At 40.6% G+C, this 15,097-nt stretch overlaps 1 protein-coding gene across 7 annotated transcripts in view; it reads left to right on the forward strand.

Moving 5' to 3' along the window:
- sema6a (sema domain, transmembrane domain (TM), and cytoplasmic domain, (semaphorin) 6A) overlaps positions 1–15,097 on the forward strand; it is a 76,988-nt gene that overhangs the window by 22,019 nt on the left and 39,872 nt on the right. For all 7 annotated transcript variants that reach the window (XM_058389087.1, XM_058389080.1, XM_058389082.1 and 4 more), the window contains exons 2-9: positions 2,241–2,376; positions 3,134–3,251; positions 8,756–8,816; positions 9,332–9,394; positions 9,704–9,805; positions 12,530–12,620; positions 13,320–13,439; positions 13,724–13,812. In XM_058389087.1, the coding sequence (XP_058245070.1) occupies positions 2,277–2,376; positions 3,134–3,251; positions 8,756–8,816; positions 9,332–9,394; positions 9,704–9,805; positions 12,530–12,620; positions 13,320–13,439; positions 13,724–13,812 (744 nt within the window). In that variant the 5' untranslated portion in view covers positions 2,241–2,276. The remainder of the gene's footprint in view (positions 1–2,240; positions 2,377–3,133; positions 3,252–8,755; positions 8,817–9,331; positions 9,395–9,703; positions 9,806–12,529; positions 12,621–13,319; positions 13,440–13,723; positions 13,813–15,097) is intronic.

The raw sequence follows: 15,097 nt of genomic DNA on the forward strand, positions 1-15,097 counted from the left end.
TGCTTTGATATTTGTTTCAAGATATATTTCTAGTTTCTCTAAACAGAAGTGTTTGTGTGTGCCAGGCTAAAGAGTGCTAAATTTCTCTTCTGACACTAAGAAACATGCTGCTTATCCAGGTTGGTCTTCAACATGCTGCGTTAAGGAGCATACTGCATAGCATCGCTTTATGGCTGTATCCTGATTGCGTTTGGTGCCTCTTTGAGCCAGTGTTTGGTGACTGTTGAGATGTTTGCTATGTCTGATAACGATCATTCCAACACCGTGTGAGTGGTGTAAACCTGCACCGGCATATGGTCTCCAGTGGATGAACAGGCAGTTTGAGGTGCGAAAACAGCGTGCATGTCTACGTTGCAGACGCAGACTCATTTCCGCTAAGCTTTATTGCCTGCCACAAATTTCCTTCCAGCATCTGGGGTAATAAAGGTGTTGGCTTAATTTCATACTGAAACACTGAGGTTTCTGTCTCCGGCTCCTTGTTCACTGTGCTAAAACTGACATTAATTTCATCTTTGGTTTATGCATTTGAATAACATTTAAAAACACTACAGCAGTCTAATCCTGCTTTAGGAGAAAATCCAGTGCTCTTTTTTCATTTACTACTAAACCCCCAGCCCCCACCGTAACACACACATACTTATACCTCCACTTAGGAGCTGTGTTGATTCAGACAGGCAGCTCTCACCGTTTAATCATTAACCTTTGGACAAATAGTAAGCAACAGAATCATATCCCATTTGGGGTAATTTACACACATTGGAGCCACAATCCTAGATTTTTAATAACTTACATAAATACCATGTTTTGTGGCCAAGATTTATGCTTTTAAGTCTGTTTCACCACAGTGTATTGTTGAACCGCTATGACTTTTCGGTGAGCAAAGACTTACTTTGGATTTAGAAGTGCTAACTATTTTCAAAGACTCGCTACTGTATGTGTCTCCTGGTTATAACCCCATTTCATGAGCATGCAGAGTTGATGCTAAAATCACATATGGTTTTGTTTGTTTATATGGTTAAATGAATTAGCATAGCCCATGGTGTAGGAAATAGTATGTCTCTGATTAAATAAACAGCAACGAGGGCTGAACACAGCTGTATACTCAGTGACAGGCTGTCATGTCAGATTGAGACCATATTAGTCATGTCAGCCTATGCTGCTGACACTGATTTTATTTACAGTGGACAGTCTTGCCTGAGGTCTTGTATTTCATCCAGGTCATCCATCACGCAGTCAGGAGGAACAAACAATCCTAGCCACCATGCTTTTACTGAATGATGTCTAAACTGCTACCGTCAGCCCGGGTTTGTCACAGACCGTGGTTTGACAAGCCTTTTCAGTGTATTCTTGTATAATATAGTCGAGATGCACACACTTAGAGGTGGAGAGCATAGAGAGCGTGTTTGGAAGAGCCAGCGCCTCCTCCATCAAGGTTGTTTCCTAGGATTTCAGTTGCATGCCCTATGCTATTAAGGGAATCTGAGTGGAGAATAGTGTTTTCACAGTGCTCTGAATGGGATTCACAGGCGCATGGAAAGAGCTCTCTCGCGCTCTGTTGCCTACCCTCCCTTCGTCCCTCTGTTCCTCCCCCTCTCTTCTTCACCTTCTCTCTCGTGTGAGGCACCAGTGTGTCGCCAAGATGGGTAGCGAATGTGGGGGGGAATTAGGGATTGCATTGAGGCCTTAAAATCCGAACTAAAAATGCTGACGTACAACCAGCAATACAAGTTGGTTTAAGAGAGTTAACCACTCCATTCTCATTCTTGCTCCTGACCCTGCAGTAATTATCAGCCATGATTTGAGGGGCTGATTTGTTGCTACATCGCCCTAGCAAAAACAGAGGAATAAAAATGTCAGTGGGACTGCTAGTTGCCATAAATCTCCTCTGTATGAAAGAGAACAGCTTTCAGTTCAAGTAAGTAATGGAAAGGAAGACCAATTGGGGAATCATTTCTTCCATCGATCTAATCATATGAGCTTCTCCAATTAATGAATCATATTGAATTGAAAAAAAAAAAGCAAACGTCTGATCCTTTGAGCGAAACCGGGTCCTCCTCTGACTCAGCCATCGATCTGTGACGCATATTACTGAACTAATCCAATTAATTAGTTTCGCTGGCAAGGCAAGATTGTAAAATCATGCCCTGCCCTGCATATCTGTACTATGTTTCTGCAGGTGTCTATGTTGGAACTAATGAAGGAACTAAAGGAAACAACATCTCTCTTTCTCTTTCTTGCAGGCTGAAGTGAAGACATAGTGAGGAGCCAGTGCAAAAATGAGGTCAGAGGCCTTGTTGCTGTATTTCACCCTGCTGCAGATGGCTGGGGCTGCCTTCCCAGAGGACTCGGAGCCAATCACTATTTCACATGGCAACTGTGAGTAACCAGGAGCTGCTGGGAGAACCGTCTACACCTCTTTGTTCTTCGCTCGTCTCTCTTCCTTTTTCTTCACTGTCCATCTTTCATACACATCCTTCATTCTCTCAGTCTCGCATTCACATTTATTTCCCTCTGTGTCACCCTCTTTTACTTTGCTTGTTTTTCTCTCATTCTCATGCACATTCCTCTCTCTCACTTGTTTCTCTTCCTCTCATTTCTGTCATTTTGCCAGAAATACTTCTCTTTCATGCTAACAAGATGCTTTATTCATAACCTTTCTCTTCTCTTTCATTTCTTTCACAATTTCTCTCACTTTCTCTTTTTTCTTTCACTAATATCCTTTGTCTGTTTCTCACTCATTTTCCCGACACATTCCCCTCGGTCTTGCACTCTCACCTCCTCTCCTCTCTTCATTCTCTCTCTCTCTCTCTCTCTCTCTCTCTCTCTCTCTCTTCTCCTTGAACTGTGTGAAACATGATTCTGTGCCGAAGGAAGCACACAAAAAAATGTGAACTTTAAATGCTATTTGAAATGGAGTCTTTCTAACATCAAAGGATAATCCTTTATTTTCCCCCCGTCAAAGCTTAAAGCCTTATGTTGAGGTCTAACTGCTATGTGGGGCAGAGAGATTTAGGGTGAAATTTATCTCCTTCTTTTTTCTTTCACTCTCTCAGTGAAACCAGCTAGCCTACAATATTATTTGTTTATGTGCTTGGAATTATTTTGCCTGTATTTCATTTCCACCTCATTGCAGATACAAAACATTACCCAGTGTTTGTTGGACACAGACCAGGAAGGAACAGCACACAACGGCACAAATTGGATATTCAGCTGATCGTCATAACGAATCGGACTCTTTATATAGCAGCAAGGTCAGTTTGCTTACAGTCTACATGCACTGGGCAAAAGCTTTTTGTGTTAGAATGCAGACCACAAGACTTTAAGAGTGCCTCATTCTCACGCGACCATTGCGGCTTCTGCCATTCACCGAAATACACACCATCTCTGGCATTTTGAAGGAATAGCATTTCCATAAAAGTGGCTTATACATACACAGCATAAACCATAATGGCTCATGCAGACTAACATCATTCATGTGATCTGTTGTTGAATCAGACAGTTCTTAAGAAGTGCACTAACTTTTCTCATTATAGCTAGTTAAACATGCTGTGTAGAGTAAATGATCTCACAGTTAATATTGTATAAGTATTGTCAAAATAGAGTCATGGTCACAAATGATAAACATAATTATTTAAGAAATAACTGTAGTGTGAAATGGTAATCAGTTAAAAGAAAAGAAATAGATTTATGTGCTTGTGTGAACCACAGAACCCTTTTATTAGAAGAGTTCATCATTTCCATGTGTTTAACAAACTTTTGATGTAAGGCAGTTTGCTGGAAACAAAAACAATCCAAATACAGAAAGTCAATCAACATAGCTATTCTACTAGAAATAATTATATGGTATGATCACACAAATGGGAACAACCTACTAGAAAAACACTAAAAAACAATACAGAAATTCAAACTGATGGGACGGATGGAGCTATTGGCAGTTGTAGAGTGAATAACACTGGTGTGTGGTTGATATCTGGGGTGCACAGAATTGGAAATAAATCTTTTTTTTTTCCTTTTTGTGCTTCATGGGGCTTGTGCAAATGAAACTCTATCCAGCTGAGCCAATATCACCTTTGGAATATATGAGCAAACTGGAGTCTGATGAGAGGAGGACTATGTGCACAGGACACAGTACAATTTGCATTTACGGAGCCAGCTAGGTAGGAGATTAGGGACCTGTGGACTGGCGAGCCATCACACATTGCCTGGATATTGTCTGGTGTCTGTCCAGACATTGCTTCCTGCTCTGTCGCCGTCAGGAGTCATGTCAAAATCCATGCAAAAATGGTAGAAATTCTCTTCTACATAGTATGTCAAAATAGTCATTATAAGCTGTACTAGTATATAAATAGTACATAAAATAGTATTTTTGGATTTCTATTTTAAAATGCTAATTAGTTCAGGAGCGTGCAGTTTTTGGACAGAGCTCTGCTATGGCACATGAGATTGCTTTCATTCAGTTTGCTGTATCTTGGCCCACAGATGGCCGACAGAGATGCGGTCCAAAAGCTGGTGCTACTTGTGAATGGCTTCACATCATTTGGCTCATCATGAGGTCCAGTGATTAAAAGGTTAGCCAGCTCGATAGTGTAGCACACAGCATAGTATTAGAAAAGTGGATTTAGAATTTTTTTTTTTTAAATCACTTTTGGCAGTCTGGAAGCACCAGCAGATGCTGAAAATAGCATGTAGTGGGAGGATGGAAATATTTACCCACAAAGAATAAAATGAGGTTGTTATTACATAATTATGGAACCGTGTATAAATTTGGTTCATATGCTCCATGAGTTGGTTTGAAATACCTCAAGGTATCGTTTAGCTAACGTTCACCTACTCCTTGAACCTGAACATACCCTTTGGGTTTTTTAAAACAGAACCTCCACAAGGATTTATTTATTACAGGAGATTTAAATGATTGTGTTTGGGCTTAGCAACACCCCCAAATCATCTGAGCTGTAGGTTGCTTTTCTAAAAGCAGTGTATGAGTCAGTTTGCTGTGGTGGCTTCTTGGGAGTGATCACTGACTGGTGGTAAAACCCTGTGGCAGCGGTTATCATCCTTTTTTTCCTCTAAGGCCCTGTTTGTAAAATAGTAAGTGAATAAGTGTGTGTCACTGTAGCCATCCCAAAACTCCACAGCTATGGCTGGCCTGCACATTCAAGAGACGTAGTGTTTTGACATTCTAATGCCATTACAGCTAACAGAATGGTCATGAATTGTTATTAAATTTGAATAATGTTAAATGTTATTTTTAAACACATGGCTACTCTTTTCTTTGCAAGCCAGTTACCATTAGACAAACTATTATGTAAAAGCACTAGGTGGGAATCAGCTATTTGGATCATACACGTTTCTTTCTTTCTGTACTTCCTTTTTCAAGCTTAGTTGTACAGTTTTCCCTGCTGAAAAATCCAGTTTAGTTTCAGCAGCTACCAGCTGCTAAGTCTGTCGAGCTTGTAGTTTATCTTTGTTAAATGGTAGAACAGAAACACTTTCCGAATTACAGCAAATACTGTAAGACTACATTGTAACTTTTAAGAAAATACCAAACCTGTAAGGCAATTTAAACATCTTATTTCTTGACTAATTGAATCATAAAAATAAACAGAAATATTCACTATAACCACAAACCTGGTTTAACTATGACATGTCTTTGTGACTGCTTCAGTACAGCTTAAATGGAGGAGGTGCTCTAATTGATAAATAAATGCTAAGTGCTAAATCAGCCCTAAATTCTTGGCTGAATTGACCTAACCGATTAGCAGGACTGGTTGGCAGTAGCATTTTTCCCAATCTAGAAGGAATCTAGGGAGAAGCAGCAATTTTGTGACCCTCACTGCTACTGAGAAGTTTGTGCAGATTCATTGTTCACATTCCCGTTTCCCTGTCTGCTTTTTGCCAGGGCAACTGTTCTCATCATTCTTTTGGGAGGCCTTCGGCATGCTATGGGAATGGTCTAGTGGTCCATGAGGTATTCAGGTTCATCCCTTTCAAAACAGGGCAGAAAATGAGGTCCAGGAGGTTTGGCTTCATCCAGTGTTTTCAAATCCCATTAAAGGTCCACTAATGATGAGGATTGTGCTTCCTCCTGTGTGCTTTTTCAGCTGGTCTTAGAGACAAGGCAAACTAACCAGATCCCACCCCCCCCCCCCCATCCCACCCCAAATAAACGGTACAGAAATACTCAGTGGAACTGCGCTTGAGCCATCTTGCCATTATGTACGGCACCTAATTCCTGGTGTTGCTGTGCATTTATGTATGTCAAGTCTAAGGTCGAGCCAGACAATATACAATGTTGCCCCAGCCATCAGCGATGTGGTTATGAAGGGGGTTGGTGTTAACAGGGGGTACTTTACTAGGTGTGGGGTGCATACTAACGAAGGCCCCCATCCTTCCTGTCAGAGAGTGAGATTGTTTTACAAAAGGCCACCAGATGGACCACAGTGGCCCTCAGTCACCCCTGAAAAAAAAACTGGGGTGTTATGAAAACGACATTCCTCAGCACAAAGCCTCTCTGTTCTCCTGGTGGGCGGCCAAGTCCTCTCCCCCCTCTCTGCCCAAGCACAACACACCCCGATATCAGATCTTCAAGCAAACGGATACATTTGCAGCGTATCAGAGTTTTGTAACACCTCAGGCACTGCGAATAAAAGAAGGCGCCCGACTCACGAAGCCAAATGTTGGGTTTTGTTTGTTTGCTTGTGGTGAGCTCCATAGGTCTTTGTTTGCTTGGCTGGCCTAGCACTCACGCAGCATGAAAGGAACTTGCCGCTTGTTACACTCACTACTTTTGCAGCTGGATGAAGAGCCAAAGTGTTCAAAAGCTCTGAGGCTGTCATAATAGGAAGCCTGGGGAGCTTCATCCAGCAGGCTGCAAGTATGGAGTCAGTGATGTGTCCACAGGTGCAGCTGGAGTTTGAACTGGTCATGTTTGCACAATGACCGCTCCAGTATTCTGCTGGCAGGATGCATGCCTACCGCATCGCTGATCACTTACTTATCTATTGCTTTGTGGCTGAAAGAATTCAACAGAGAAGGTGCTGTTAAATGTCAACGAATGCGGAAAGACTGGGTTTTAAAAGCAGATCAGGGTCAAACCATGTTATACTCTGAGAAAAGTTTTCTATTTAGCCTCTTTAAGGGTTTGTCACATGTGGGTGAAACCGTTAAATGTTCTTTGTATAACCCTACAACAGCGTACCCATTATTCTGAGTGGGTCCTAAGAAAGTAGGAGTAGGAGCCCTTATTTATGCTTTTTTTATCTGTCATTTACTAAATGGCATGTTATTGGAGGTATAAGCTTTTCACATGTGCACTGCTCTTTGTATTCATCCTGCACTGTAAAAAAAAAAGTTGAAAGTATTTGCACAATAATATGTAATAGCCGACTGTGTAGATTTTCATGTTGAACTTTACGATGTAACAACATACGTTTCACTCAGTTAATGATCCTCTGCAGTTGTAATTATTCGGTAGAATAGAGTTTCATTAACGGACTGTAAGACAGTCAGGTGAGATGACACCTTACCCATGGTAATTGAAATGCATTAGGAGTGGAGCTCAATTACATCTCAGAAGTAATGGTATAGGATCACCTGGGGTTTAGCTTTCTGTAATCTAGAAGCATGTCAGTGATCTTGAACTGCATTTCAGCGAAGAAGCAGAACCCTGTTACGTGCCTTTAACACCAACAGAGATATTAGGACTTTGTAGCTTGTTTGTAAACACAGAATTGATTTTTCTTCATTAGCTTTCGACTTGTATATTGACCCAGTGCTGTACATACAATAAGCAAATATTAGGAGCTGCCAAGAAAACACTGACCATCATAGCCATATCAGCATCGGCAGCCCTAATCATTTTGAGCACCGTGTAATGAAGCTGTTTAAAACTAGATCATTTCTTGGCTCAGAATCATGCAGGACTTGCCATTTATCCAAGGCAACTAAGAGTGAGAAGATCTACCTTTTTTCAACAAAAGCCACTACACCATTCAATAGAGACCGGAAACTGTGAACTATTTGAAATTCGACACATGTATGATTAATTACCAGCTTCTGACAGAGACTTTGGATAACATAATTGGAAAGAAGTTTATCCAGCTGGAGATTGCCAAGCCCCAGGAAACTTGTATAAGTGGATTCATTTCAGAAATGGTTTCTCTTCCAGACTTTATTAAATTTGTATAATGAGAACGCAAGCCACTGTGCAGGTTGTTAGATATAATTAAACTGAACTCAGCGGATGTTGACGAGGCACTCTGATTAAACACACATTTACAAGTAGTCTCAAACAAATGAAACAGTTTACGGTGCAGCCAGTCGGACATTTCCACCTGTCCAAAATGAACACTATATACTCCATATTTTGTAAAGTATACAATCTGTGGAGGTCTTCGCATGGGTTATTTAACCCGAGTTTATCAGCAGCACATGCCAGTGGAGATTGTGATAGAACCAGTCGAAACACATAACTTCTGTCTCGTATTTTAATGAGTGTTGGTATCGATTTCCTGTGGTTGAGTACTGAACTTAATTGACCTGAACATCGCAGAATGACTTGGCATCCTCCCAACGAGCAACCTTCCACCAGAACAAAGGCGGCTTTGTGGGTGCTGAAGCACTTTTAAACCTTTGTTGCCTGTGCCTATTCCCTGAAGTGGTGTTCATATTTAAATAAAAAGCTCACTGGACATTGGCAGTAAAGGATGATCTCTAATTCCTACATCCAAATGATTTCTTTTTGTCATCTTTCCAGAGATCACATATATACAGTGGACATCGAAACAGCCAACACAGAAGAGATCTTTTTTAACAAGGTAAGTGCTCTGTGTCAATCTATCTTCTGGGATACGATCCTGTACTCCATCGTAATTACCTGGCAGCGCTGAAACCCAAGCATGAGACACTCCAGCCCTGTGACGCTGCTAAGCACATTATCCTATCAAGAGTCGTCGCTATGCGTCATCTATCCTAAAAAGAGGGACCCGGGAGGCTGGAGATTTATGCGTACATGTAACTGCTCCCGATTATGCCAATGCTCAGAACTGTGCAGTTGAATACCAGCGCAACATGATTGATCCTGGGTCTGAGAGGGCGAGAGAGATTGATTAATAAAAGGGTGCAATTTAGCATCAGTGATTTAATCAATTAGTAGTTTGTAAATGTGGCTTAGAGCTTACATCGTATGTTAGAATGACTGCTGATTTGACCTCAAGGGTAATAAGAGACAGACATAATCTAGTCTAATGTGTTGTATTCGTTGCACAAGCCTGTCTTCAGTGTAAAGCCTAAGCAGATCAGCACTGATTCACCATCGATTTTCTCTCCACAGAAACTTACATGGAAGTCCAGGCAACCTGATGTAGACACCTGTAGAATGAAAGGAAAGCACAAGGTATAGGAACCTTTACCTTATATTTCTATCATGACACATGATTGTTTTTGCTCATCTAGATAATATTTGGAAATCTAATAAAGGCTTTTAGAACTAGGACTAATGTATTTTTGTAACATGAGACATCAATATGTATTGGAAAATGGCATAATTGGTAACCTAATGGACTGTAATAAAAGGTGATAAAGTGGAAAGATGTAAAGGTTTCACTTTTAAGCAACACAGTAAACATATACTGTAGACTAGTCAGATTATTGTGAAGGTTATGCAAGTCATGCTTGAACTTTGTACTCCTGTGCTCATCTGCAGGATGAATGCCACAATTTCATCAAGGTCCTTCTCCAGCAAAACGATGACACCTTGTTTGTATGTGGGACCAACGCGTTCAACCCTTCTTGTCGAACCTACAAGGTATCACCACCTTCACTATGACCTCTCTTCATACAACTGGGTATGCAGCAGATTTGGCATACAGACAAGCTCAATAAGGGATGACATACAATAGCAGGATAGTCAAGGAACTATGAACAGTGATGGATTATTTCTGCATGAGTGATTTGCAGGTGTGGGCCCACAGTGTTGATAAAAAGCAGTGGCATCCAGACGTACGTTGATAATTTGCTTTAGTCCCATGTAAATGCAACAAGTAGTCAGATGTTGTGACACATTTATCACTGAGTAATGCCTTTGGCTAGATAACATGCAAGAGCCTGCACTGTCCTCTGTGAGAAAGTTTGAAATGTCATTAAAAGGGCACACCAACTAGAGAAATAGCCCAAGTGTAGAAAGAAGCATATACATTGGGTGGTTTTTTTCCAACCTGGTATCTGATGGCTTTAGTTGCTGATGCCATTTATTTAGTTATAGTTAATTGACATAATACACTATATGACACCTTACTGTCAAAGTCATATGTGCCTTTTGAATCAATCATCCCAATACAGATTTCATTGCTGTGGTAATAAACCTCCACTCTTCTGAGAAGGTTACCACTAGATATTGGAGCTTGGTTGCTGGGATTTGGCCTCTGTTCATTCAGCCAAAAAATCATTAGTGTGGTCAAGCTCTGATGTTGTTTGAGGAGGCCTGGGGCTCAGTCATCCCAAAGGTGTTTAGTGGGGTTGAGGACAGGGCTGTATGCAGGACACTCGAGTTCTTTTGCACCAACCATCGCAAATCATGTCATCATGGCGCTCACTTTGTGCTTGCTGGAACAGGTTTTGTCCCCTTTGTTTCAGTAAATGGAAATTGTAATTTTAACATACAAAGACATCCTTTACAATAGTGTGGAAAGAGTTTGGGGATGATCTTCATATGGGTGTGATAGTCAGGTGTCCACAAAATTTCCATATAGTTTACTTCCTTTTGTTAGGCTCAGAGCCTTAAACATGCTAGTGTCTGTACAATTGGCCCCTTTGAAGCAAGCCATTTCAAATGGTTTATGGAAGAAATTACACTTTGTTTCTCTTGAAATGTTTCTCTTAATGTTTTGTATTCATTTACATAATAATTCAGCATCAGTTTAATGTTTTCCAGTGAGTAAGGCACAAAGCCTCTGTAATAAATGTCACAACAAAAAGTCAGAGCCTTTTATAAAGAGAATGAAATCCTTTTGCCAAGAACTGCAGTATCTGCTCACAGATTTCCCACCCCCAGGGATATTTGGCCCTCACTGGGATGTGTGACAGCGGAGTCAGGCGGTGCATGTGTGCGTCCACCTTGGCCACTCTTTCACCTTTCTATCCTCACAGCGTGATGACTTACTGAAAAAGGGGCCTCTGTTTCAGGTCCAAACTCAGGCCACATTAATCAGCAAATCTCAGAGAGAGAGAGAGAGAGAGAGAGAGAGAGAGAGCGCAAAGTGAGTCAAGGAGGGGGTGGGCACTGTACAAATGTTCAGCTGAGAGAACGACAGCTCTGCTTTGTGTATGCACACACACACACACACCTCTCACTCCCAAGGGCCCATCTGTAGCCCACTCAACACTTGTGTGCCAGGGATCACTCAGACACCAACCTCGGACTTGAGCAGTTCTTTGTGTGTTAATACCTTCCTTATATACAGGTGGTGTGGATTATGCCACCTGTTACTGGATGGCGCTGTGGGGAAATAAGGGCGGTGAGGTGATGTCCCTCACCATGTAATTACTGACAGCGTACAAAAAAACTTCCCTTAACCATTTCAAAGAAGGGGCCCTGCCTAGTAAATTACGGAAACCATAAATCCATATGTGAATGATGGGTCTTTTGGGTGTAACGTGATACACCTCCTACTGTAGACTACTGAATTGTCTGTGGCTATGCTCAAATTCCTGGCAAAAGTAGATCCTTTGATGGAAATAATTAATATATCCATCAAAGTCATTCTTAAAGGGAAATCTACAGGATGCCAGAGTAGAGGAACAAATCTGTCAGGGTCTTTATATGATTCATCTGGTCTATGAGATAGGGCTTGACCTCATATATCCCGCTACTGTTTAGCAGTCTCTTCCTCCTTTTGAAAAGCAGGAAAAGCTTAGCAAACTTGAGAGACAGAATAAGCACAGGAAGACCCTTACACTGCTACATGCATGAAAAAAAGGTTTTAAGTATTATGTATAGAGTAATGAGGATTACTATTTAGTTCTACTAATTCCAGTGGTATTTTTCGGCTTCTTCTTCGGTTTAACACATTTCGTAGGAAATGTTAATTGGGCTTCTGGTGTTGGCTTCTGAAATTTCTTATCCTCCAGCAGAAATTCTAAATTCGCCGAGACGTGACCTTTTTCACTCGGTAGATAATAGCTCTTTCCGCCAAGAAAAAATAGAATACGAAATGACCTGTTTGGAAGCCAGAAAGGGTGGCGTAAGCAGTTAAACTTTTTGGCAAGCTCTAACCATTGTCAATAGCAAGAAAGGATGTTAAAAATAACTCCTTGAGAGCGTATCACTGTATGTACTCAGAATCATATTTCAAGATGCTATGTAATACAGTTTTTTTCTCACTTCATTTTTTTTCCCTTTCATAATCCTTATGTTTATTTTGTTTGCAGCTTCTGGACCTGAACAAATCAGCATAGTTGTACAGAGTTAAGGGGCTCCCTTGCTGCTCCCTTGAGTATAATTGACCTCTGATCTTTGGCTTCCTTTCTCTAGACGGACACACTGGATGCACTTGGGGAGGAGATTAGTGGAATGGCTCGGTGCCCATATGATGCCAAGCATGCCAATGTTGCCCTGTTTGCTGGTGAGGCATCTAATGAACTCTCCTTACATTCACACTCCTAAAACACTTGCTAATTTGCTCATTATGGAAGATTGGTTTTAGTTGGATCTGTTTATTTCTAGACTGTTGGTACTCAGTAATAGCTGCAAGACATGATCTAACTTTTGAATAGTGACGCAGACTGTCATCATTAGATGGCCTATAAAAAAAGCATGTGAGGAACACAGGGAACTCCGAGGTGGGCAGAGCTGGTGGCAGGCATTCTGCGACAGTTGCTCTCTGTTTCTGGGAAGAGCATGCTGCTTGGCAAGATTTTGCCTGTGGTCAGTTTGGAAACACATGCAACTATTGTGGTACTAGAAAAAAAAAATGCAGAGTCTTCCCTGAAATATGAGGATTAAAAATAACTCCAAGATGGAAAACCCAGATGATTCATCTTTTCATTAGAGGCTTGAAAAATCTGTCCAATTTGAGGTCTGCTGAAGTGATTCATGTGATTGTCATAGTTACACTAATTACATTATTGCCATCATATTTTATTTGTTTTGCCAATGAAGAGCAAACATTTGACTATGAGTCATTAACCGATACTTATTGCCAGCCTCATCTCTGGCCTTGGTTTTTGGTTTGGGCTTCTCTGTGCATGCTTGTGTAGCAAATTTCACAGAGTGGAACCTTTTCGTGTGTGTTTTTAAGCTTTGCATAATGTTTGTTTTGTAGATGGAAAGTTGTATTCTGCTACGGTCACTGATTTCCTGGCCATCGATGCCGTTATTTATCGTAGCCTGGGAGACAGTCCGACCCTGCGCACAGTAAAACATGATTCCAAATGGCTGAAAGGTGAGTAAACAGAGAAACTGTGTGGGATTACCTTCTCATACAGAGAGTGCACGTCTCTAAATGCTACCTAGAATTGGAGTCAGGTTAATTAATGCTTCCTTTAAATGTTCTGCTGAGGTAAAGCTGACCTTGCACTAGTAGTTTAGTTTTATTATTTTATGCTTTTTATTAAAGTATTATAATACTGCGGCCATAATACTGTGTCACTGTTTAGTAACTGTTTGTTGAATGTAAGGAGGAGCCTTGGCAAAATATGTGTGTGTGTGTCTTCTTTTATTTTGCAGAGCCCTACTTTGTCCAGGCAGTGGATTATGGGGATTTCATTTACTTTTTCTTTCGTGAAATCGCTATGGAATACAACAGCATGGGAAAGGTCAGAACCCTAATCACGCCATGGTTTTGAATGAAAAATCTTGTAATGTCTCGTCTTTCCTCCTTGAGCACACCACATGCAAAAATCAAAGGTCTTAGGAAGCAAACAGGAAGCTGGCTGAGTCTCTGATATTGGAGAGGGCTTTCAGGAAGGGTCAGCCTTTTTCAAAATAGGAAGACATTCAGGATGGAGGACCTAAAAATAAACAAGGGCGCCACAGACATTGTTGGAATTATTTAAAGTACTAAAATAGTTTACTATTTCTGCCTAAGCACCTGTTGCATTTTGAACCCTAAGCTAAGAAAAGAAGAACTCAAGAATTAAAATGGATTCATTTAATTAATCCGGTTTGACCCTGTTTTTGTAATTCTTTGTTCATGGCATTTTACACATTGCGGTTTGCATGTGCAGTGCTCGGTAGCTGATAGTTAATTGTAGTGTGAGCACCATCTGTGAATGAAGCTCTGCGTTTACAGTATGAATGCATTTGAAAGAGTACTGTAATTACACATGCCTGCTGTGGTAGTGCAGAGTCTGTTGCTGCCAGCCTCAAAATCCCTAACAGATGCTAAATGTTAGATAAAGCTTAAAAGGAGATGCGGGAAGCCCTCGATTGTACAGTTCATAAAAGAGGGTCAAATGATTGAACCCTTACATGTGCTAGATGAAGACTTTTTCTAAAAGCATTGTATGTATCAATTAGTAAACATTCATATTAGAATAGTATTCATATATGTATGAATGATAATATATATTAATAATATATAATATATATATATATATATATATATATATATATATCACACATTGGATCTTAATGTCTTAATGAATAAAAAATTTTAAAATCTTTCCTTATATGCATTGTGTAATTTGTTAAATAAAATAATGTAACAATGGTCAATGGAAACCAAAACCATCAGCTGAGGGCTGTATTCAAAATCACACCAAAAATCATAGAGAAAATCTTTAATTACTTAATTATAACTGAATTTCATCACTGTGACTCATAATATAAGTCAGTATTGTGTATGGCCCCCATGTTCCTTTATGCACTCCCAACAAGATCTGGACATGCTCCTGATAAGATGATAGATGGTGTCCTGGTGGATTTCCTCCCAGACCTGAATCAGGGCATCAGTGAGCTCTTAGACAGTCTGTAGAGCTACTTGTGTTCTTCAGATGCGCCGATAAATAACATCCCAGATTTTCTCAATTGGATTCATGTCTGGGAAATGTGAGGGACTGTCAGTGTTTAGACCTCCAGAAAGGGCTAAGGGCTATGAGG

The sequence above is a fragment of the Hemibagrus wyckioides genome, linkage group LG05 (genome assembly GCF_019097595.1).
Source record: "Hemibagrus wyckioides isolate EC202008001 linkage group LG05, SWU_Hwy_1.0, whole genome shotgun sequence".
NCBI lineage: Eukaryota > Metazoa > Chordata > Actinopteri > Siluriformes > Bagridae > Hemibagrus > Hemibagrus wyckioides.